The sequence below is a fragment of the Schistocerca americana genome, chromosome 6 (assembly GCF_021461395.2).
Source record: "Schistocerca americana isolate TAMUIC-IGC-003095 chromosome 6, iqSchAmer2.1, whole genome shotgun sequence".
Classification (NCBI taxonomy): domain Eukaryota; kingdom Metazoa; phylum Arthropoda; class Insecta; order Orthoptera; family Acrididae; genus Schistocerca; species Schistocerca americana.
In genome coordinates, this window is record NC_060124.1 from 410,811,138 (window position 1) to 410,834,206 (window position 23,069).

At 42.6% G+C, this 23,069-nt stretch overlaps 1 protein-coding gene across 1 annotated transcript in view; it reads right to left on the bottom strand.

Annotated features, from left to right (window-relative positions):
- Window positions 1-2,849: 2,849 nt before the first annotated feature.
- Window positions 2,850-23,069, bottom strand: part of LOC124619399 (ribosomal oxygenase 1) — a 77,933-nt gene continuing 57,713 nt past the window's right edge. The window contains exons 7-9 of the mRNA XM_047145754.1: window positions 3,493-3,613; window positions 3,167-3,380; window positions 2,850-3,068 (exon numbers count right to left, since the gene is read on the bottom strand). Of these exons, the coding sequence (XP_047001710.1) occupies window positions 3,015-3,068; window positions 3,167-3,380; window positions 3,493-3,613 (389 nt within the window). The 3' untranslated portion in view covers window positions 2,850-3,014. The remainder of the gene's footprint in view (window positions 3,069-3,166; window positions 3,381-3,492; window positions 3,614-23,069) is intronic.

Here is a 23,069-nt window from a genome sequence, read left to right on the forward strand (position 1 = left end):
AACGTACAGAGCTTGAGGGGAGCAGAATTTTAATCTATGGAACTAAGTGTGACATAATAGGACCAACCCTCTACCTGCCAGCGACAATTTCAGGTGTCACACAATTGAATGTTACGCAGCCACAGCTGTACTGGCCAGATGCCACTTTAGAGTTTTTCCAAGGCAGACTCTGACCTTGTTAAAACATACTCTGGAGCCATGTCTGTTGAGATCCATAAACCAGTTCATTTTAGAGCAAGAGGGCACATATCAGCCGAACAGCTTGTGGAACATGTTGCTCAGTATAGGGGAAAGGCAACAGCAAAGAACGATCATTTTGAACACCTCTGTGCCAAGTGTCATCGCAGCCTTAACTTTGTTATATGTTGTTTTCTTTCTAATCAGGCGGAGAACTAATTCCAAGAGGGAACCAAGGGTAGTCAAAGTCCCAGTGGATTGGATACCGAGGGCATGAGATGAGCAAGTAAGGGGTTGATTGAGCAGTGGTTGTCCAGTACGGAATTTTTACATTTTGTTTCATGTCATGGTTTTAAGGGGCACTAGACCACATTTAAGTTTTCCAATAGTAAGGAAATATACCACGGGTGCCGACCCCAACAAGTTAAGAGCTAGTTAAGGGTCGACCCGGGGACCGGCACTTTCCGAAGAGGGGAATAATGTAGCGGCACCACAGTTTAAAATAGGAAAGTTAGATTCGGTGCAACATTTCTGACTGCATAAGTTACAGCCAGGCGTTGGCCTGTTGAAAGTAAGTGACGCTGGCCAGTGGTTGCGAAGTAGAAAAGAGTAAACGCAGTGGTATGCATGTCGCAAGTTACAGGCAGAAGGGACCCCACTGCTGCAATCTAGGTGTTGTGAGTACATGACTCAGAGCGGCGCTTTAGCAAAACAGACACATACAGCCCCGTATAAATAGGTGCGGGTTTCTAACGAGATTCATTCAAGTGTGGCAGCTCTCCTGGGCGGCAGAGCGTGTCACACCACCAGCTACACACAGCAGCAGATGGGGCGCCAGTCGACGATGGGTTGCTGGTTTGACCCTCTGAGGCCGACACGGGGTATGTAGCCAGCCAGCCAGCCAGCGGCAGGCCACTCCATGGTTTGTTACCGCGGGCAGTCGTCGTGGTTTCCAACACACGCCGGAGGCATCCCAAGGCGAGGGTTGCAAATTAGGGTGCCGGATCGCAGGCGCCTGTGGTCACTGTGATCTCAGCTACGCCAGCAAGGAAGGAAGCAGAGGGCCGCTCAGCAGCTCCCAGCGGAGCAGTGCTGAGTCAGCGGGGAAGAAGACCGCTGAGCCAGCTGCCAGTGCAGCCCTGACGACGCAGCCCTACAAGGCCAACACACAGCAGTGCGTTGCACTGGGTCGGTGGCCTCAGCATCGGGGACCTGCAACGTGGACCGAGGTGAATGTGGCACTGTAGTGGAAACAAGTCAATCATTTGGAAAGTTCGGATGAGTCTTAATATGGTGCCTTCTACATCTTCCCGCTACATTTGGTCATCCTGATACATTCTGTGGCAGAATTTACAACTACAAAAGAAAGACATTGAAGCAATTCAGAGGGGGTAGCCAGATATGTTACCGGTAGGTTCCAACAACATGCTAGTGTTACACAGATGTTTCGAGAACTCAAAGGAGTTCCTGGAGGGAAATCGATGTTCTTTTCGAGGAACACTACTGAGAAAATTGAGAGAATCAACATTTGAAGCTGACTGCAGGATGATTCTACTGCCTACAACATACATTGCTTGTAAGGACCACACAGATAAGACATGAGAAACTAGGGCTCATATGGAGGCATATAGAAAGTCTTTTTTCCCTTACACTTTTTGCGAATGGAACAGGAAAGGAAATGACTAGTAGTGGTACAGGGTACCTTCCTCCATGCATCATATGGTGGCTTGCGGAGTGTTTATGTAGGTGTTGATGTGTAATGTGCCTTTTGACGGTTCAGTGTCTTCCTTTCAATATTTATATTCCATCAAGAACTTCCCATTATCATATCTACAGCAAAAATTCTTATCATTAAACTAAACTGTCTTAATATAGAAAGAGTAATAAACTTCTTCACATCAAGTTCAAAATTAGCACAACGGCCAACCACAAACATTGCCCCACAACCAATTATCAAAGTACAATAATTTACTAACATAGTATCATCAGGCATATGAGCAGCCATAGCAAAAGTAAGTCAAGAAGAGAAATGACCCTGGAATTCTTTTAGTTGTAACAACCAAAACTATATGTATGACAATAAGTTTTATTGCAAAAGAATTAGAAAAAATAATCATAGTCTCTTTCACTGACTCATTATTTGTCATAAAAATTATCATTGTTTTGCCACATCTCTTACTACACTGTTGCTAGAGACAGTTTTACGTTCCCACCAAATTTCAGGATGAACCTTTCACTAAAGCTGTGTGGGCGTTGTAGTGAAACTTTCTAACAGATTAAAACTGTACGCTGGAATGGAACTTCAGCCCACACTCTTACATCTCCTGGACAATGTCTAAGCAACCAAGTATCCACGTTAAATGGACAATCTGTCGTCCTACAGTTTCCGCCAATATCTCTCTTCTAGTTTTGAAACTTCTGAGCAGTTCAGCTTCATACCTGGCTGGGGTAATGGTCACAGATTAAGGTTTGTTTCCTGAATGATTCTAACATTCTGCAGTGCTTGTGAGTTCTTTCAAGACAGTTCCTTACCACAACAGGATGATGATGATTAAGTTGTTATGTTAAATTTCTTTCTCAGAAGATACATGCTGATGCTATCATAAAATAATTACAGGATAAAGTAAACAGGCTGGAAAAATGTAATGATGACAAATTCACCTAGATAATAATTCAGCAACAAAGTGAAGTCAGTTTATTAAAAGTTTAATCTGGCTACAGAAAGGACAAGCATCACAAGCTGAGGTGGAGTAGGATGTCACAATCTGCCACACTTTCTAAGATACTCAGTCAAATACACAGATCAGAAATGTTTTACAAGTAACCAGTTGGGAACTCTAATCAGACTTGAGGAGGAGCCCACGCTGCCAAAGGTCTGAAGCCAGGCTTATCTAAAGGAAAAAAAGCATATAATTTAATTATTATGCAGTATAAAATAAGTGAATCACAAATACAACACAATTTTATGCCCTTGAGAGCAACTGCATACCTTCTCACTGTCAGTATCCAGTGGTATGTCTGAAATACTGACAAACTGTGGGTAACAGCTGATGAGAAATTCAACACCTGGCGCTAAGTCTGCTGAAATTTTGAATGATTGTGGATCTTCTCCATGGTACTCCATAGAATTATCAGCATAATGAAAAATGTCGACAGTATCTTCATCATCATTATCCTCATCATTGTCATCTTCCATTACTAGCCTGCCAGAATAATGATTTGACTGAGTCAATTTGCAAATAAAACTTTCAGTGCCTCTCACAGGTTCAACCAGTACTTTATTATCAGTACTGCCATATTCTAAACTTATATTACCTTAGTATGTGTGCACGGAGCAGTTTTATTTTTGTTGTAAGCTGTAGTTTGGTGTCCTTCGATATCTTCCCATCACTTAACATTCTTAACCCTCCACCTGTTACAGTCTGTTTCACTTCCTCTGTAAATATGATTCAGAAATAAAATTAATTTATACAAATACTAGAGAGTGCTTCACTTTTATTATTGTAATGAATGTGTGATTCATTGTGAACAGAGCATTACAAAGAAAACTTAAAGAAACACGATTTGAAATCTAATACTCTGTTATAACAGTGTTGTCTTTCATTAACAGGAAAACAATATTCTGAGTGTAGAGAAGAGGTAATATGTTTCCTTTTTTCCTTGAAATTGCATAAAAAAAATTAAAAAGTAAATTTGATAAATATATGAAACACTTATTAACGTTACAGCTGCCAAATTCTTAACCCTAAATATCCTAGGTATGTTCATAAATCAGTGCACTCCCAGAGTATGTTGGGTGGGGGAATAGTTCCACTTTCTGCCACCAGGTGAACATATGGCACTGTAAGAAATCATAATGTGCTGTGGTTGCAGGAAAAGGGGAGAAATAAACACATGATAACGGTGGTTCTTAAACATTTGTCAGGATATGGTCACAAGTTATAACATATGTTCAATACGGCCTCCTGACTCGGCAACATGCTGCATCCATAAGATGGTGTGGTTGACAGTTGCTCGCAGCATATCTGGTGTAATCAGAGCAATATGTTGTGTGCTTTCCTTCTGATCAGAAATAGTACAGATACATCCCTAATGGACATGATATCCCCACAAGCAGAAATCATATGGATTTAGGTCAGGGGATTTGGAGGGCCACACATCTTGAAATTCTCTAGAGATGATGTGGTCATTTCAGAATGTTTCTTGAAGCAAATCTTTCACCTGTCACAGCATGTGCTGTTGCCCCAGCTTACATGAAAATAGTGGTGCAAACATGGTTGTGTTCTTGCAAACCTGGAATCATGCATTGCATAAGGAGATACTTATAACATGCACATGTCACTGTACACCTAACAGGCCCAAGAGATGTCATCTCCTTGAAGAAATACAGATTGAGAATGAAGGAGCTTGTGAAACCACACCACACAGTCACATACACTGACTGAAGTGAATGTTCCTGCACAACATGTGGCAGAGTATTCATGGGGGGATACCAGAGTAAAATGTGCCACAAAATCTTTTGAACTGTTGACCAGGGCAGAGAGATTTCCTGTGACACAGTTCAAGCACTGGCATCTGAATCTGAGGCATGTGCTGCACCGTTGTCCACAGCTACAGAAAGTTTGTCAACAACTGTCATGGGAATGAGTTGTCTCCCTCTCCCTGCTGCACAACTTAATTCACCTGTTTTTCCCAACTTCTTGATCATATTATTTAGCTCATTTACTGACATGGGGACTCTTTGCAGCTGTTTCTTTCGGTGATGTTCCTGCAATGTAGATTTGCTATTGCTGCCGTTCTTATAAAACAACTTTATCAGGAGTGCACGGTCTTTCTTCTCAACAGCCATTACATTCGTATGGAAAATTTCAACCTCCTTAAACCTTTTCACTGACAGACATTTCACAAAAGAAATCAACAAACATCGCCAAGTGAAAAAGAACATGTTGTTGTTGTTGTGGTCTTCAGTCCTGAGACTGGTTTGATGCAGCTCTCCATGCTACTCTATCCTGTGCAAGCTTTTTCATCTCCCAGTACCTACTGCAACCTACATCCTTCTGAATCTGCTTAGTGTATTCATCTCTTGGTCTCCCTCTACGATTTTTACCCTCCACGCTGCCCTCCAATACTAAATTGGTGATCCCTTGATGCCTCAGAACATGTCCTACCAACCGATCCCTTCTTCTGGTCAAGTTGTGCCACAAACTTCTCTTCTCCCCAATCCTATTCAATACTTCCTCATTAGTTATGTGATCTACCCATCTAATCTTCAGCATTCTTCTGTAGCACCACATTTCGAAAGCTTCTATTCTCTCCTTGTCCAAACTATTTATCGTCCATGTTTCACTTCCATACATGGCTACACTCCATACGAATACTTTCAGAAATGACTTCCTGACACTTAAATCAATACTGGATGTTAACAAATTTCTCTTCTTCAGAAACGCTTTCCTTGCCATTGCCAGCCTACATTTTATATCCTCTCTACTTCGACCATCATCAGTCATTTTGCTCCCCAAATAGCAAAACTCCTTTACTACTTTAAGTGCCTCATTTCCTAATCTAATTCCCTCAGCATCACCCGACTTAATTAGACTACATTCCATTATCCTTGTTTTGCTTTTGTTGATGTTCATCTTATATCCTCCTTTCAAGACACTGTCCATTCCATTCAACTGCTCTTCCAAGTCCTTTGCTGTCTCTGACAGAATTACAATGTCATCGGCGAACCTCAAAGTTTTTATTTCTTCTCCATGAATTTTAATACCTACTCCGAATTTTTCTTTTGTTTCCTTTACTGCTTGCTCAATATACAGATTGAACAACATCGGGGAGAGGCTACAACCCTGTCTTACTCCCTTCCCAACCACTGCTTCCCTTTCATGTCCCTCGACTCTTATAACTGCCATCTGGTTTCTGTACAAATTGTAAATAGCCTTTCGCTCCCTGTATTTTACCCCTGCCACCTTTAGAATTTGAAAGATAGTATTCCAGTCAACATTGTCAAAAGCTTTCTCTAAGTCTACAAATGCTAGAAACGTAGGTTTGCCTTTCCTTAATCTTTCTTCTAAGATAAGTCGTAAGGTCAGTATTGCCTCACGTGTTCCAGTGTTTCTACGGAATCCAAACTGATCTTCCCCGAGGTTGGCTTCTACTAGTTTTTCGATTCGTCTGTAAAGAATTCGTGTTAGTATTTTGCAGCTGTGACTTATTAAGCTGATAGTTCGGTAATTTTCACATCTGTCAACACCTGCTTTCTTTGGGATTGGAATTATTATATTCTTCTTGAAGTCTGTGGGTATTTCGCCTGTTTCATACATCTTGCTCACCAGATGGTAGAGTTTTGTCAGGACTGGCTCTCCCACGGCCATCAGTAGTTCCAATGGAATATTGTCTACTCCGGGGGCCTTGTTTCGACTCTGGTCTTTCAGTGCTCTGTCAAACTCTTCACGCAGTATCATATCTCCCATTTCATCTTCATCTACATCCTCTTCCATTTCCATAATATTGTCCTCAAGTACATCGCCCTTGTATACACCCTCTATATACTCCTTCCACCTTTCTGCTTTCCCTTCTTTGCTTAGAACTGGGTTTCCATCTGAGCTCTTGATATTCATACAAGTCGTTCTCTTTTCTCCAAAGGTCTCTTTAATTTTCCAGTAGGCGGTATCTATCTTACCCCTAGTGAGATAGGCCTCTACATCCTTACATTTGTCCTCTAGCCATCCTTGCTTAGCCATTTTGCACTTCCTGTCGATCTCATTTTTGAGACGTTTGTATTCCTTTTTGCCTGTTTCACTTACTGCATTTTTATATTTTCTCCTTTCATCAATTAAATTCAATATTTCTTCTGTTACCCAAGGATTTCTACTAGCCCTCGTCTTTTTACCTACTTGATCCACTGCTGCCTTCACTACTTCGTCCCTCAAAGCTACCCATTCTTCTTCTACTGTATTTATTTCCCCCATTCCTGTCAATTGCTCCCTTATGCTCTCCCTGAATCTCTGTACAACCTCTGGTTCTTTTAGTTTATCCAGGTCCCATCTCCTTAAATTCCCACCTTTTTGCATAGAGACATCAAAACCCAAACATTTTGTATTCTGACTGCTTACAGTGCCATATTTTCATCTTGTGACAGAAAGTGGAAATATTATTTTTTCTCCTACATACTCCATGAGTGCACTGATTAACAAACATACCTACAATGTTTCAGTGTCTGCACTGTCACACTCTCAAAACCCTCAGTTTAATTATGAACACCCAGTATTATACTGACAAATAATTCATAAACACACAATACTAACAATTCCAGTTAAATATAATGATGTGAGGTCTGACAAAACAGAAATGAGACTACGTACATTAGTCGAATCTGTTTGTCTTCGAGCATTGGAGTATGACTTTTTCAACTTTGAACTGTGTCTTCGTGCTATGACAAGTTTCACTTTGGTTTACCATCACAGCAGCAGCATACAAGCAATTGTGTTCTTGCATTCTAAAAGAAAATGTGTTTGAGGTCTGACCCAGAAATTTAAACTGATCATGTTTACTTACAAAATATGTTCAATTCAGGGTCATTATCTTCAAAGTGAAGCCAATCTGAGCCCAAACATATCCACAGTGAAAGGATTCAGTATATCAGAAATGCAACATGTGCAAATATCAAACAACAAACAATTCCTAGGTAAGGTAAGGTAAGCAGACTGGTTATTTTGTCAGATTTTGTACTATAAGGCAATACAGTGTTCTTTGGCAAATCGATGTCTAGCAGACACAATTAACAAACTGAATACAAAATACATAAGCTTATATGTAGGGTACTGTAAGTAAGAAACAATGAGAAAACATGTTTATGATTCATCAGATGTTGAATAATATCATGTATGGAAAAGGGTAAAGAGGGGCAGAGAAGAGACACCACGGGCAACAACAAAGGGGGAATAAGCAGATGACAAATATAGTCAGAATCAGGGATCACAAACTCAATAAAAGGTTAACAGAAGATAGCTTGTTTTAGGTCTTGGGAATTGCATATGTTAATGACACCCGAAAAACACAGTTCTCTAATCATGAAAATCAGTGTTGTAATGGGGACCCTTTTCGCAACATGGTGGTTTTATCTATTGACACAAACTGACAACTGCATATTTAATCCTAACAATAAACCTACTGTGACAGCTGAAAATTTGTGCCAAACAGGCTTGCAATTGGATTTCCTTCTTACTGCGAGCAGCTGCCTTAACCATTAAGCTATCTGAGTATGCCCCAGACCCTATTTAAACTTTCATTGTAAGTGATGTTTCCACAATGGTTTTTGAACACTACTATCAGAGGTTCTTCAGGAGTTCATTGTGAGAACGGAGTTAGTAGAAGACTGTGACTTTCCCTGTGACAAGGGGTATATACCAAATGGATTAAATGCACTGAAATGAAAACAATGGATCAATAGGGATGAAATCATTGAAGATAAAATGAAATATGATTGCAGTGCAGTTCAACTGAATGCTGGTTGCAGTAGGTACGCAACAAAGAAGATATTGAGACAGAACAGACTAGTGTGGAGAACAGTATCAAACCAATTTTTGGACTGAAGAAGATGACGACGACCATGTGACCAAACATTATGGAATTAATGGCATATTTACTTCACATGGCTAGAATCTTATCCAAAGACAAAAACTTTAAGACCACTTTAAAACAATCAGCAAACCATTTTGCTCCTTTAAACTAATTTATCTACCAAAAAGGAACTAATAATGTAACTAGACAGACAGAGTCTACTCACCATGTGGCAGCAGGAGAACACATGCATAAAAGATATTACAGTTTGCAAGCTTTCAGAGCCAGTGGCTGCTTCTCCTCCTGGCAGAAGAGCTGAAGGGAAAGGAAGAGGGGTGAAGTAAACGGACTGGTGAGTTTTGGGAAAAGGGGTAGAGCTTGGAAAAGTTGTTCAGAAGTCCGGATTCTGGGAGACTTACTGGATGGGATGAATAGGAAAGACTGATTGTTGGGGACTGCACAGGAAGAGATTTGGAAACCTGAGAGCTTAAAGGTGGAAGACGGGGCAATATGCAGGACAGAGATTACAGCAGAAAACTAAATGGGATGGAAGAAAGGAATAGTCACTGTGACGAAATGCTCTGACAAAGAAATTAATCTAAATTATGGCCAGATGGGTGGCAAGAACCAAGGACATGTTGCAGCACCAGTTCCCACTTGTGGAGTTCTGAGGAACTGGTGGCCTGAGATGGGGGGGGGGGGGGGGGGGGAGAGGGGGAAGAACCCAGATGACACGTGTGGTGAAACACACATCGACGTCATGACTGTCATACTGTATAGCATGCTCTGCAACAGAATATTGTGTGCTGCCTGCATGCACACTCTGCCTATGCCCATTCACTCAATTTGATAACATGATAAGTGGTGGTAGGGGGGTGTATAGGGCAAGCCTTGCAATGGATACGGTCACATGGGTGGAGCCATAGGGTAGGGAAGATGGGTGTAGATGGAGCAAACAGTCTGACAAAGATATTGCGGAGACTGGGAGGGCGACAAAAAGCTATTCTAGATGTGGTGGGCATAATCTCTGACACAACGAACCTCATTTTTTAGGGTAAGCCTTGTTTAAGTAGCTGATTAATACATTCAAGACCACAATAATACTGAGTGATAAGTTGTGTACTCGTAAGTTGTTTCTTGGAGGGATCAGCAGTATCAGGATTGTATGTGATAGTCCAGAACGTTTGGGTGAGAATAGTGGTGTATTGTTGTAAAGAGTTTGCATCTGAACCAATATGTTTGCCTAGAATTTCAAGGGTGTACAAAGGAAATGTTTGACATGGAAAGGATAGCAACTGTCAAAATGTAAGTACTGTTGTTTTTTAATAGGTTTAACGTGAACAGGAGTGTGTACCTGACCTTCGGTGAGGATGAGATCAATGCCAAGGAAAGTGGCATGGGATCTGGAATAAGACCATGTGAAATTTAGCTGGGAGAATTATTTAGAGATTCCAGGAATTATAATAGGTCAGCCTTGCCTTGAGTCCACATGGCAAACATGTCATCAATGTATCTAAACCAAACCAGGGGCTGAAGGCTTATAGATCCCAGGAAAGCCCACTCCAAGTGACCCATGAAAAGGTTAGCATAGAAGGGGACACCTTAGTTTCCACAGCTGTGCCTCTGTCTGTTTGTACGTCTGCCCCTCACAGGGGAAGTATTTGTCGGTAAGCATAAAGTTGATTAACATGAGCGGGAAGTATGTCATAGGTTCTGAATCGAGTGTGTACTGACTGAGGAAATGCTCAGCAGCAGACAGACTGCATACATGGGGGATGTTGGCACAGAGGGAGGTGGCATCACTGGTGACAAGCAAGGTGTGTGGTGGAAGTGGGATGGGCACAGAGTTGTGATGATCTACAAAATGGTTGGTGTCTTCAGTATAGGAGGGAAATCTTTGGAGTAGTGTTGCAGGTGTTTATCACCTAAGGTAGATATATAGTTGGTAGGTGCTTTGAAACCAGCAACTATAGGACGGCAAGGGTAATTGAGTTTATGGATCTTAGGAAGAAGGTAAAAGGTGGGGATACATGGTTTGGATGGGGTAAGAAGAATAGATTGAGGTGTAAGTCCTTGTGAAGGTCCTGAGTTTTTAAGGGGGGGGGGTGGGGGGGGGGGGGAGGGGAGGGATGCACATCAGTTTCAACCACGGGAATGGGACCCTGATGGCAAGAGCACTACATAGATGTGTCAGACATTTGGCAGAGACTTTCACTTACATACCCCCATTGGTCAAGTACCACAGCAGTAGATCCTTGTCTGCAGAGAGGATAGGGATAGAGTCAGCTCTTAGGGACTGAAGAGCCTGTAGTTCTGGATAGGACAAGTTAGGGTCATGTTGCAGGAACTTGAACGGCTGTGAAGCAATGCTAGATGTTAGGAATTCTTGGAAGGTTTGTAATGGATGATTCTGAGGTACTGATGGTGGATTAAGTTGGGATTGTAGGCGTTCAATGTCAGGTTTGCTGTGGGAATGGTTTTGGAATTGGGTTGGAAAGTGATATTTTCAGTTGACATTATATTTAAATGAAAGTTGGCCCTTCACCAAAGTAGCATGATTAAACGCAGGTTTAGGGCTGAAAGTGAGACCCTTGGGTAACAGAGATAATTCATAAGGGGAGAGTGCTTTAGGTGAGAGGTTAAGAACACTGTACTGTTATGACTTGTTGTTATGATTATGAGTTTTTATTGGTCTGGGAAGCAGTGGTGAAGGCTGAGGGATGTTATGGAGGCTGGCCTAGCTCAGTTTGTAGGAGAGGGGTGGTGACTGGTGATGTGGCAGTTTATGGAGCTGCAGAGGGACAGGAAGGGAAACACCACTGTTCAGGTAGTTTAGGAGAAGGTGAGATAGCTTACTGAGTAGAAGTCAGGCATGTTGTTGCAGTTTGAAATTGGCTTGGCAGGAAACAAGAGGGGCACACAATTAGAGGATTTTGTAGAATGAGATTAGTCTGGTGGAGTGGAAATTGGCAGACAGAGCATATATATCACAGATTAGCTGGTTATGTGCAAAAGATAACTGTATTTGAAACTGTAAAAGAGGCTGGTGTAGAGTAGGATTACATCTAGAAACAGAGGCTTTCAATGCTAGGCCTTTGGGAGCAACCACAAGGAACAAGCAGGTTTCAAGAAATAGAATGCGCAACCTTAGTTTCAATAGTGCAAAAGCAGGAATTTTCAAAGCTCCTTACTATAACAGCAGCTGTGTATTGATTGATTTTTTGAAGCTTTAACCTCAAAAATTAAATAATGATTACCAGCACAAAAACTGGTGAAAACATACAGGCACTGAATTAATACTTTGCATTTCTGTATTCTTTAAAACAAAAATGGTAACCATAGGTGAAACTATACTCCATAAATGACATTTAGACTGATCTGTAACATGAAATATTTTCCAATGGGACATAAAAAATGTTTCCCCATTTCCTGTTGTTTTACAGGATATTGTTCTGTGAAACCGAAGAAATGAGCTATAATTATATACATTGTTAGTACACTAAAGTAGACACTGTACAGATTGAAACAAACATCTTGCAACAGTGTATGCTGTGTTTGCCAACCTAATAATTTTTGGGCAAGTTCTGCAATACACAGCATAACAAGCTACAACAGGATAGTTCACAATGCACCAAACTGGACACGAGTATGATGTGCAGGCTAAGGCTCAGCCTGTCTTGTCTTTGCTTGGTACATCTATGAAGTACACAGTACAGCATGACATTTTATTTAACACTGCAGTGCGGCATTGTTCTATCGCTATGACCTTGTTTGTTTTGGCACAATCATCGTGTCACCGCTGCTTATGCTTCGCTACTTTTTCATGGTATAAATCAATTTCACAGATCAAGTGACTGTTTGCACAAAAAGTGTCAGTCTGGTGAACTATTGTTACAAGCCCTTAAAAATGAACTGGACTGACAGAAGAGAACAATAAGAATTTTCAACATCTATTGTGTTTTATACAGTTGCATAATTGATGGGTACCGCAACTATTGAGAGATGAGACCATTTGTTACACCACAGAGTAGAAAAGGGGAAGGAATCAAATTTTTTATAAAGCTCACGCTGGTACTGCCACAGGCAACACTAGGCAGAGGTGGTGACTTAACAATGCAGCAGAAAGAAACAATCAACACTGTAGATCAATTGCGGACGTGAGCAAACGTTGCTGCATCTGCACTAATTCCCAGGCACGAGCTACTCGTTCAGTAGAACCTTGACTCAGAGAGAGAGAGAGAGAGAGAGAGAGAGAGAGAGAGAGAGAGAGAGAGAGAGAGAGAGATTCATTAGCTCTATTAATGTGTAATGTGGAGAAACAAGCTATATCTCAGATGCAATAACACCTATCAGAGACTTGAGAGAGCAGTTAAGAGACTGTAACAAATTGTTAAGCAAACACAGCAGAATGAGAGTCACTGACCACTAGTAAAAAAGCATGCCACATTTGGAGATAATGAACAGAGCATCACCTAAATGCCTTCTACCTGTCTCCATAAATACCACAGTTCTCTAGCTCTCATTTCAATTTGTCATTAGGATTGATGGCACTCATACCAAAGCACACAATTCAATGATTTTTTACAATGTAGTGACATCCATGTATTAGGTGTTCCAGCACTTCTCATGATCACACTGCTTGCCATTCCTGAGATAACAACATCCAAGTAACCACTATCTGCTGCTTGTGGAACTTCACACTAGCCTCTTAACACGATGCTGAGGGGGAGACTGAGGGCCTTGTAACACCAATATGTCTTGTGGTGCTCTCTGTACTATCATCATCACTGCTGGATGAGAGGCCATCCAGTGCCCTGTGCCTGACCATCACTACAGGTACTACTTCTGGGTGCCAGGAGTCTATCTGTCTCCAAGACAAATTTGAGGACATGGGCTTTAGCATGAGGTCCACCAGCTTGATGAAGTCACTGCATGAACACCAAGACATGCCGCTGTGCCAGGTTGTCCTCGTTGACAACCTGGAAAAATCGCAAAATTTTATGGGTGCAATATGTTGGACGTGTCAATGTCACAGTAAAGTCACTCTGGGCCAAAGGTGAGACAGTGCAATGCTATTCTTGCCAGCAGCTTAACTACATCCAGAGGTACAGGTCTATCCTGGCCTACTGCATCAAGTGCTCAGGCCCGTGGGCTTTTTCGCAAGAAGCAGCTGACTTGCTGTGATGGCAGAAATGCACATGTTGCCAGCTAAAGAGGGTGCTTGCCCTTCTGCAGAGGCTGTGAACACAACAGCGAGGCACGGATGCATCTTACAGAAGGGTGTAGCTTCACACTAGCTTCGCTGCTGCTACTAAGGGTGGGGCGCCTGACCCTCCACCCAGAGGCATGAGTCACGGCAGCCACCTGCAGCGTCTGTGGCTACACCTGAGGCAGCGGCTTCTCCCGCAGCCAAGACTGCCGCTCCCCGCAGGTGCCACTGTCGCGCAATGCAAGCCACACCCATGGCAGCCTGAAACTGATGTGCTGCTGTGGTAGCAGCCCATTCCACGTGATGTGCCACAGCCAGCATCTGAGGCCGTGCAGCAGCTGCCGCATGCTGAGCGGCCACAACCAGCTGCCTCCATGGTGCAGGCCGCCCAAGCGGCCTCCACAGCTGAGCTCTGATCAGTCTTGTGATCATTGAGCCAGTTGCTCCAACAGCTTCTGGCACTAGTCATCTCTGCTAGGATGGTCCTGCAGGCCTGCGTTGTGACTTCCGAGCAGTGGCAGGTGCAGAAAAACCTCAAGGAGGGGCGCTAAAGATATCTTAAGCTACCTTGACTTTCACCATAATGATAAATAATCACGTACAGGTAAAGTTTAAGAAAGTTTTATCTAAACTGATTATACTAATATACAAGACAGTGCCTTCTTATGATATAAAAAAGTTAATTGTGGTTCTCTTCCTTAAATGATGAATTAGAAGGAAACGTATAAAATACAATGACATGGACATGCATGCTACATAGAAAAGTACAACTACTCGATAACTCAATTCAGTCAAATTGACTGACGAAAGAAATGAACGAATAGCGTGTGGGCTGACTGCCGGGGGTGGTGCAGGTGGTAATGTGGGCAGCTCCACAAGTGGGGCGCGTGTGGCCTCCATATGTAACCGCGACTGCTTCCAAGACGCAACATTGATAATTTACATATGAATGGTCTTACCATTTGTGCATTCAATGCAAACCGTTTGGTGTCCTAGCAAAGGGAATTTGGGGAGTTCTTGTGGGATGAGGCACCTAACACCTGCTTCATGTGCGAGACCTTCCTGAAACCTGGAATACGGGTAAGGGTAGCCAATTATCAGTGCTATCGCAGAGACTAACTGATTGCCGGTGGAGGGACTGCTGCCTACTACAAGGTCCAGCTGCCGCCTCTCGCCGTGATGGAGGCTAGGGAGTAATCAACTTCGTTGGACCCTAAGGCCACTGAAGGTATTGCTACAGGAAGCAGACCTCGACATCCTGCTATCACTGTGAAGGAAACATTTCACTGCGGGTGATTTCAATGTTAAAGGCATGCAATGGAACTCCTGCCTCACCAACACCAATGGGTGTCAACCTGCTTCATGCTGCTCTATGCAATGGTTTTAGGGACTTATGACCACGTAGTACTCCTCGCTCAAGGCCAATCCATATGCTCAACATCACCATATTCAAAGGTGTCAGACAATTATGTTGGCCATGGCCCAATGCGCCCTGTCATCCAACCATCTCCTGGTGGTCTTCGACATGGAGGTAATTGGTGCATCCATGCCAGCTGGCTGTCTCAACTCGGAGCCAAAGTGCTCGGCTGACTTAATGATGTGCCTGATCCTGACCTGGCGGGGACAGATGAAGTGTTGCCCTTCTTCGCCTGGCAGTTGATCGGTGCTGCACAGGTGGTCACTCCCTGGAGGTGAGATGTCATGCCAGCTTCCATGGCACACCTTACAGATGATTACTGACAAGAATCGCCTCTTCTGCCTCCCTGTGATGAAGCACTGCCTAAACAGGGCATGGTGCGAGATTTGGGCCACCATTGATGACCACTGAAACCATGAATTAGCGGCCTTGTGGCTACCCCACAGATAACTGACAGCAGTGCCTGACCGATTGCTACGTGTTTCCTCTGTTGCCATCACCAAGTCCTGCCTCTCCATGCGGGGGGGCAACACCACCTGCAAGCCTGATGCTAAGACCAGCATCCTTGCAAACGTATTTGCCAAAAACTTCCAGCCAGCCGTGGATGTGATTGATGTCGATCACGTCCATCTTGTCAAGAACTGACTGCTGGTCTTCCTTGCAGGCAGGTGCGATGATGACATGATCGTACCCGTAACAGCCATGTACTGTGATCGACAACTTTGCCGCCTCGTCGTGAAGAATGTGGGTGGCACCAAAAGTATTGGCAACTGTCTGTTGCAGATACTGCCACCAGAGGTCTATCAGCCCCTGGTGGACATCTTCAACAGTATTCTGAGCTCCAGAGTCTTTCATTCCATGTGAAAACATGCGGAAGTGGTTGCCATCACCAAAAGCGGCAAGGACCCCTGACAGGCAGAACACTACTGGTCGATCAGCCTGCTTGCGCCCTTCTCCAAAGTCTTTGAGAAGATGTATGCAGGGTGGCTGCTCTGCCATGCCATGGCTGAACAGCTCAATCTAGAGGAGCACTTCGGTTTCTGGAGTGGCTATTCTATAACATAACAGCTGCTGCGCCTGCTGGAGCAGGTGATGCAAGCCTTGGAGATGAGGGAGTACCTAGGGGTGTTGCTCCTCGACATCTCCAAGGCTTTCGACTCCATGTGGCAAGACAGCATCGTGTACAAACTCTTTGTGCACGGGGGTACCAATGTTGCTTGTGGTCTTGCTGTGCTCATTCCTTTCAGAATGCACTTTCCATGACTGAGCAGATGGAAGGACTTCCACCGATCCCCCAGTACATGCGAGGATGTCACAAGGTTCCATTCTTGGCCCCTTGCTTTACTCCCTGTACATGGTCAATGCACCATGGGTGGCACACATGTAGTTTACACTCTATGCTGATAACACAGAATTGTTCACCTGCAGCATGAATGTGGTCATGATTCAATGCCACTTCCACGGCTTGACTGTGATGTCCTTGTGACTGATCCACCAGATAGCACCTTACATTCAGTGCAGCAAAGAGTCAGGTGGTTACCTCCTCGTGGAAGAGTCTGGCTCCCGACCTGCCGCTGTTGCAGACAGGCAAATACCTAGAGGTGATACTAGACAGATGCCACGCATTAGAGAAATCGGGGAGGGCAACAGGATGTCTTTGTGTGCTCTAACTGCTGCTCAATCCTTCCTTCCCCCCCCCCCCCCCCCCCCCACAGCATGGCCTCTCCACGTACCTGGCCCCATTTCAAGCTGGCACACGAGTATGCAGCCATGTTGTGGGGTAGTAATGCTGCTGCCTCACACATTGCACACTACAGTGACTCACGTTGTGTATAAGCTGCCTCACTACCAATGAAGCTGCTACATGAGGAGGCTGGAATCCCATTCTTGTGGGACCACTTATGACAGACTGCCAGGGTGTTCTATGCCATGGCTGAACACACTGACACCTACCTATTCAGGGAGCTGGGCCACCAGGCTCTCCACAGGTTGACCAGACGTTGGCCTGACCTGTTGCGGGAAGAAGGCCTCCTGCAGCAAAGAGGCAATGCAAAGAAATGTCTCTTGACATTCACACAGGCCAATCCAATGAGAGAGGTCCCTACTTCCAATATTAGGTCCCTGCAGGAACAGCAGTTTTCTGCTTAATCTGCATGCTGTCTCAGAAAGCCAGAGATCTTGAGCGATCAAGCGGAGCCTACCTGTCCAGTGGGACCAGGATCAGCTGACTACATAACTTCCGACAACACAGTACTTCCTGACGGTTCACCACAGTCATCATCATCATCATCATCATCATCATCATCATCATCATTATCTTCTTCTTCTTCTTCTTCAGGAGCAGGATAGAGGACTTTCTAATGCAGTGTGGGGGGATAATCTCTTGCTATGGCTTTGCCTGCAGACTGCAGATGTCATCCTGCAATAGTTCAACTGGATTACTTGGAGTAGCAGTCTTGTCAGTCGAGCTGACAGTGGGAGTCAGAGGAATTTCACCATGTCACTGGCACGAGGCATCAGCCAAGATTGACAAGACGACACAGAACTGTAAATCCTTCACACTGTTATGAACATCAAGAAGCACTTTGTGCTAAATTTGCAGGTATGAGGCACATGATCAAATTGGTGAAACAGATAGCACATTTTCTGTGGTTGCACACATTGTTCCACTGCTAGTTGCAAAACTTTTCGGAGGCACTGATCAAGTATGGAGAAAGGAGACTTTATATATTTCTGTGAAGTGCATTGGTTAAGTCAAGTGGCACACCTGGAATGATTTTTCAATTTTAAACCCAGTAGTTTAATTTATAAAGGTAAAAGGAGAGCAGGTATGAAAATTAGGACATCTGGAATGGGTTGCAGGCTTCGAATTTTAAATAGACTTGACTACACAGCCCACAGACATTGCAAGGTGGGAAACAACTTATTTCTTATTTGAAGGGGCTACATTTAAAACAAAAATCGTACAGTGGAAGGAATAAATTCTGAAAATGAACACTGCCCACTTCTCTAAGCTCAACGGCATTAACACAAGTTTGAAGAATTCATTGTGGTCCTGAAAGAATTACAAGAATATTTTTCTAAATGTTTTAGGACACTGCCAATGCTACATTTGTTTTCAAGCTGTTTTCGAGCCCATTTAGCTGAAAGAGACCCTGTGATCTGCAGCTGGAACTGATTGATTTACAGGGTAATTCCTGCTTACAAGACAAAGTCTTTTACATTAAAACTGTCCAAATGATGAGGTTGCAAATGTGATAAAATATTTCAGTCAAATTATGCATATGAAAGGCTTTGTTTGACTATGAAACTAAAAAAGTCATGATTAGTGCAGAACCTGAGTGCGAAAAATGGTTAAATTGTCTTCGTCTGTCTGTATGCTGACAGTCTGTAGCAGATAAAAATTATTTTGTCTTCCATGTAAACAAAATAAATAATACTGAAAATCTGTTTTGCTTTGGATCTATGTTGCTGAGATATATAAAACCAGTCTTACACAGCGTGAACCCACTGCCATTTAAATGTGGTGCTTTTGCAGTTTTCCTGTCTTCCCTTCCTCACACTCAGATAGTGCAGTGTAGAGGTGGGGGAAGTGTGCACCCAGGTGAGAGTGCTACAGGATGTAAACAGGAGCACCGCTCGTGTGCCAAATTCTTGGCCGTCCTACAACTACAATAATGATATTTACTATTCTACTATCACTATTCTAAGTTCTAGAATAAGTTCAGCTTTTAACTACCAGCAAGATATTGGAAGTTACTGTATATATAAAAATGAATAGAAAACTTGCCATAAATCAATAACTATTATTGAGAGAGGTGGTGGAAGGAATCTTTTGTGGTCTTCCTGAAGAGAAAAAATTTAAATCACGATATCAATGTAAGAATTGTAAACCTGCTCCTCTCACACGTGAATCCACTTTCCGATGCCAGCAAGATATGGTACTCTGGAAAACGAACAACAGTCCAACTGCAACAGTAGTAGCTGATTCCTTGACACTCTTAACATCATACACTATGTTTCACAAAATGCAGATATAGGATGTGGCAAGCTACAAATGGAACATTTACTGTGTCTTTTACTTGTTTATTGTACTGGTACATGTTTCATTGGTCCACACAATCATCTTCATATGGAGAACTGTTTGGTTACACTTTCGGGATTAGTGCACAGCACTGAAGTCACAGTAGCAGGTGTGTGTATTCTGCACTAATATCAGGAATGAAACCACACATGATGATGATGATGATGATGATGATGATTCCTAATATGTACACAGTCCAATCTAGTCACGTTCACGAATGATGATGGAATGATGAGGACAACACAAACACCCAGTCCCCGGGCAGAGAAAATCCCCTAACCTGGCTGGGAATCGAACCCGGGACCTCATGATCCAGAGATAGCAATGCTAGTCACTAGACCAGGAGCTGCAGACTGCGTCAACTACAGCTGAGCAGCTGGCCGCCCGGGAGTTTGTCCCGGGGGCCCACAATTCTCTACCTGGAGACAATTGAGTGAATCATTAAAATGCCTACAAGTTCTGATGGTTCACAAGTGTGTGAAGCAATAAACTGTATTATTTATATTCAATTATCATTGCTGTTGTAATGACGTTGCCCTTTATGGGCAAAATAAATACGACTCAAGCTACCATCAACTGTATCTGAATTCTACATAAACGATCAATTATCACTGGTATCAGTCAGTGTTATTTATAAAGAGTACAAACCATTTCACATAAGCTTAAGTAAGTTATGTGTGAAATGATCAATTAATAGAAATACTTTTCTACTTTTATTTGGAGAGATATAACAACAGTGAATTCTTTGTATGTCCATCCTTTTGGCAGGAGATCTCTGGGACGATGGCCATTTCCTATTGTGACAAAATAAAGCACCTAGAGCCATCCTTATGATTTTATTTTATTTTGTTGATGGCCGTTTACTATTTTGACAAAATAAAATACCTACAGCCGTCCTTATGATTTTACTTTATTTTGTTGCAACCAGTTTCAATGCTTCAATGCGTCATCTTCAGGCCTTTGTTGAAGCTGTACAGGTTGATACGATCCCTATATACATCACATCAGTTGCCAGCATTACTGGATGGATTGAAACTGGTTGCAACAAAATAAAATAAAATCATAAGGATGGGTGTAGGCGTTTTATTTCGTCACAACACTGAATTCTATTCTTAACTTCACACCATGATCAACATTGAGGGAGGGAAATAGTTTAATTTGAAATTAAAGTAAAGGGTGATGACTTCCAAGATTTGTGACACACACACACACACACACACACACACACACACACACACACACACACACACACACAGAGAGAGAGAGAGAGAGAGAGAGAGAGAGAGAGAGAGAGAGGAGGGGGGACAACATGTGAGCTGTATAAACAAACTAATGAGGCATACCATAAACATAGTAAAGCTGAACTCTGAACTGCATAAGTGCTTACGAGAGGGATGAAATTGCCCCAAAATTACTGATCAGGACAGGGACTAACATAAGAAACAATAAGCGTGTGAGAATGAACTGACAGTAAATATTAAGTATTACACATGACAAGATGCTTTTAGCGGATAGGTCAAAAGATGATAAATGACATGCTAAAGAAATAATGAATTGCAAACAGAAACAAATCATAATTAAATGCAGAAAAATAAAAAATACATGGAGGCACAGTCAACTGAGAAAGAAGGAGGGATGGGGCAGGATAAACTCAGAATATAATACAAGTCAAATTTAAAACTCAGTGTTTGAGAGAGACTCCACAGAAGTCATAGACTTCCCAAATTCAAATTTCTGCTGCCTGTTTACACTGTGATTGATCATATATGACCACCCACGGCTCAAAATTAGAATTATATTAATACCTTCAGCTACTGACGGGGACAGGTGAAAATGTGTGCCCCAACCGGGATTCGAACCCTGGATCTCCTGCTTACATGGCAGACACACTATCCATCTGAGCCACCAAGGATAGAGCAACTGCAGGGACTATTTCGTGCACACCTCCCGTGAGACCCACATTCTCACCTTGTATGTCCACACACTACATTCGTAGTGTCCCACCCCAACACACTCACTACTCATGGAAGACATTCTTACCAAGTCCCGTAAGAGTTCGGGAATGTGTGTGCATCCGCACAGAAGAAGGAGGTCATGGCCGGTATTGCCAGAACTATATACTTATATGGATATGGTGTCGGACATGTCCGAAAGAACAGACAGCATATCCATATAAGTATGCCCACATCTCACTCCAGGCTGTTTCAACTCTACCCCATGAGGCAGAGATGTCTGCAAGCACCCACAGCTCACTCAGAGGGCAGGTGCAGAAGACAGACTATCTTCCACATCACCCTACTGAATGATGTTCACATCTTGTTCTGTTGTGTGTATGGGCCATTTGCCCATACCTGCCAGTGGGCACATGGCTGGTACATACAATCTTACAGGCTATGGCCTAGTTTCCTGACTGGCCAAATGTGCCCACAGGCAGGTACTCAAGCTGGAAAAATATGGCTTAGTTCTGATAGAGACGCAGTATCAGGGCCACAACCACCAGGATCATTTTAGTCTCATGTTGCCCCCTCTGATGCTCTACTACACCAAGCAATTCGTTCCATGTAACACAAGCAGACTATCTCTTTTGGGGTTGCTGGTATAGATGTATTTCTAGTCTGGCACTCTAATGCAATTGCTAAATTTTGCTGATATTAGGTACATGTGCATCACAGGAGTTTAGTGCTATTAAACACTATTCTGTGTTCCTTTGTCATGTTGTTTTCTGAGACAGCACACTTCTCAAACTGTCTTAGTTTTATTCAGTGGTTGAAGTGACTGCTAATCATCACTGACAAGCCCCAGTTAAAAAATTTTGTATGACCTTTTACAACTGGTGATAATGTTATGATAGTAGCAATGGCCTCTGTGAATTTAAGGAAGTCTTACAATGCACATACTGGTATTCTGATTTCTATCTTTTTTTGATGAAAACAATATTATGATCCTTGGTAACTTGAGTATGTAAGTTTTACATGGCTTATGAATGACTTCTTTATATTCGTGGTTGCTATAACGAAAAAATATACAAAGAAGAAGCTATGGAAATTACAATTTGTACATAAGATACAAACATATCAAACAGGAACGTAACAATGGTGAAGAGATGGGGAAAAGTATGCAGAATGCAAACAGAAAATTAGAGGAATGAAGCCTTTGGAAGAGAATGGAGTAAATCAAACTAGAGTAAATTGAACTTATGTCAATTGTAGTAGCAAAATATAACTGGAGAGAGAGTACAAATCTCTTGAGTAGGGAAGCACAATACTGGGAGCAGGTCCAAATGATTTTAATGGTTTATGAAGTACCCTGGCTGTTACGTTAAACATTATGCATGAAAATAGAAGTTGCTGCCAATTAAGACTGTTTGTAACTGCTAAACTTTGTGACTGACTTTCTTCCTTTGGTGTCTGCAGATATTATCTTTTTCCTTCTTGTTTGCTACATTATTCTTGAAGCTGGAGGTAAAAAAACAATTTCAATTACTTTTTACACTTTTGTTGCTCAGTACAATTTCCACAGTTCCTTTCGTGACATTTGACGTGTAGCTGCCTCTCTTCTACAGTACATATTGTTATAATTATTTTTATAAAGAATGTTGTGATTGTATGTAACAGATTATATGA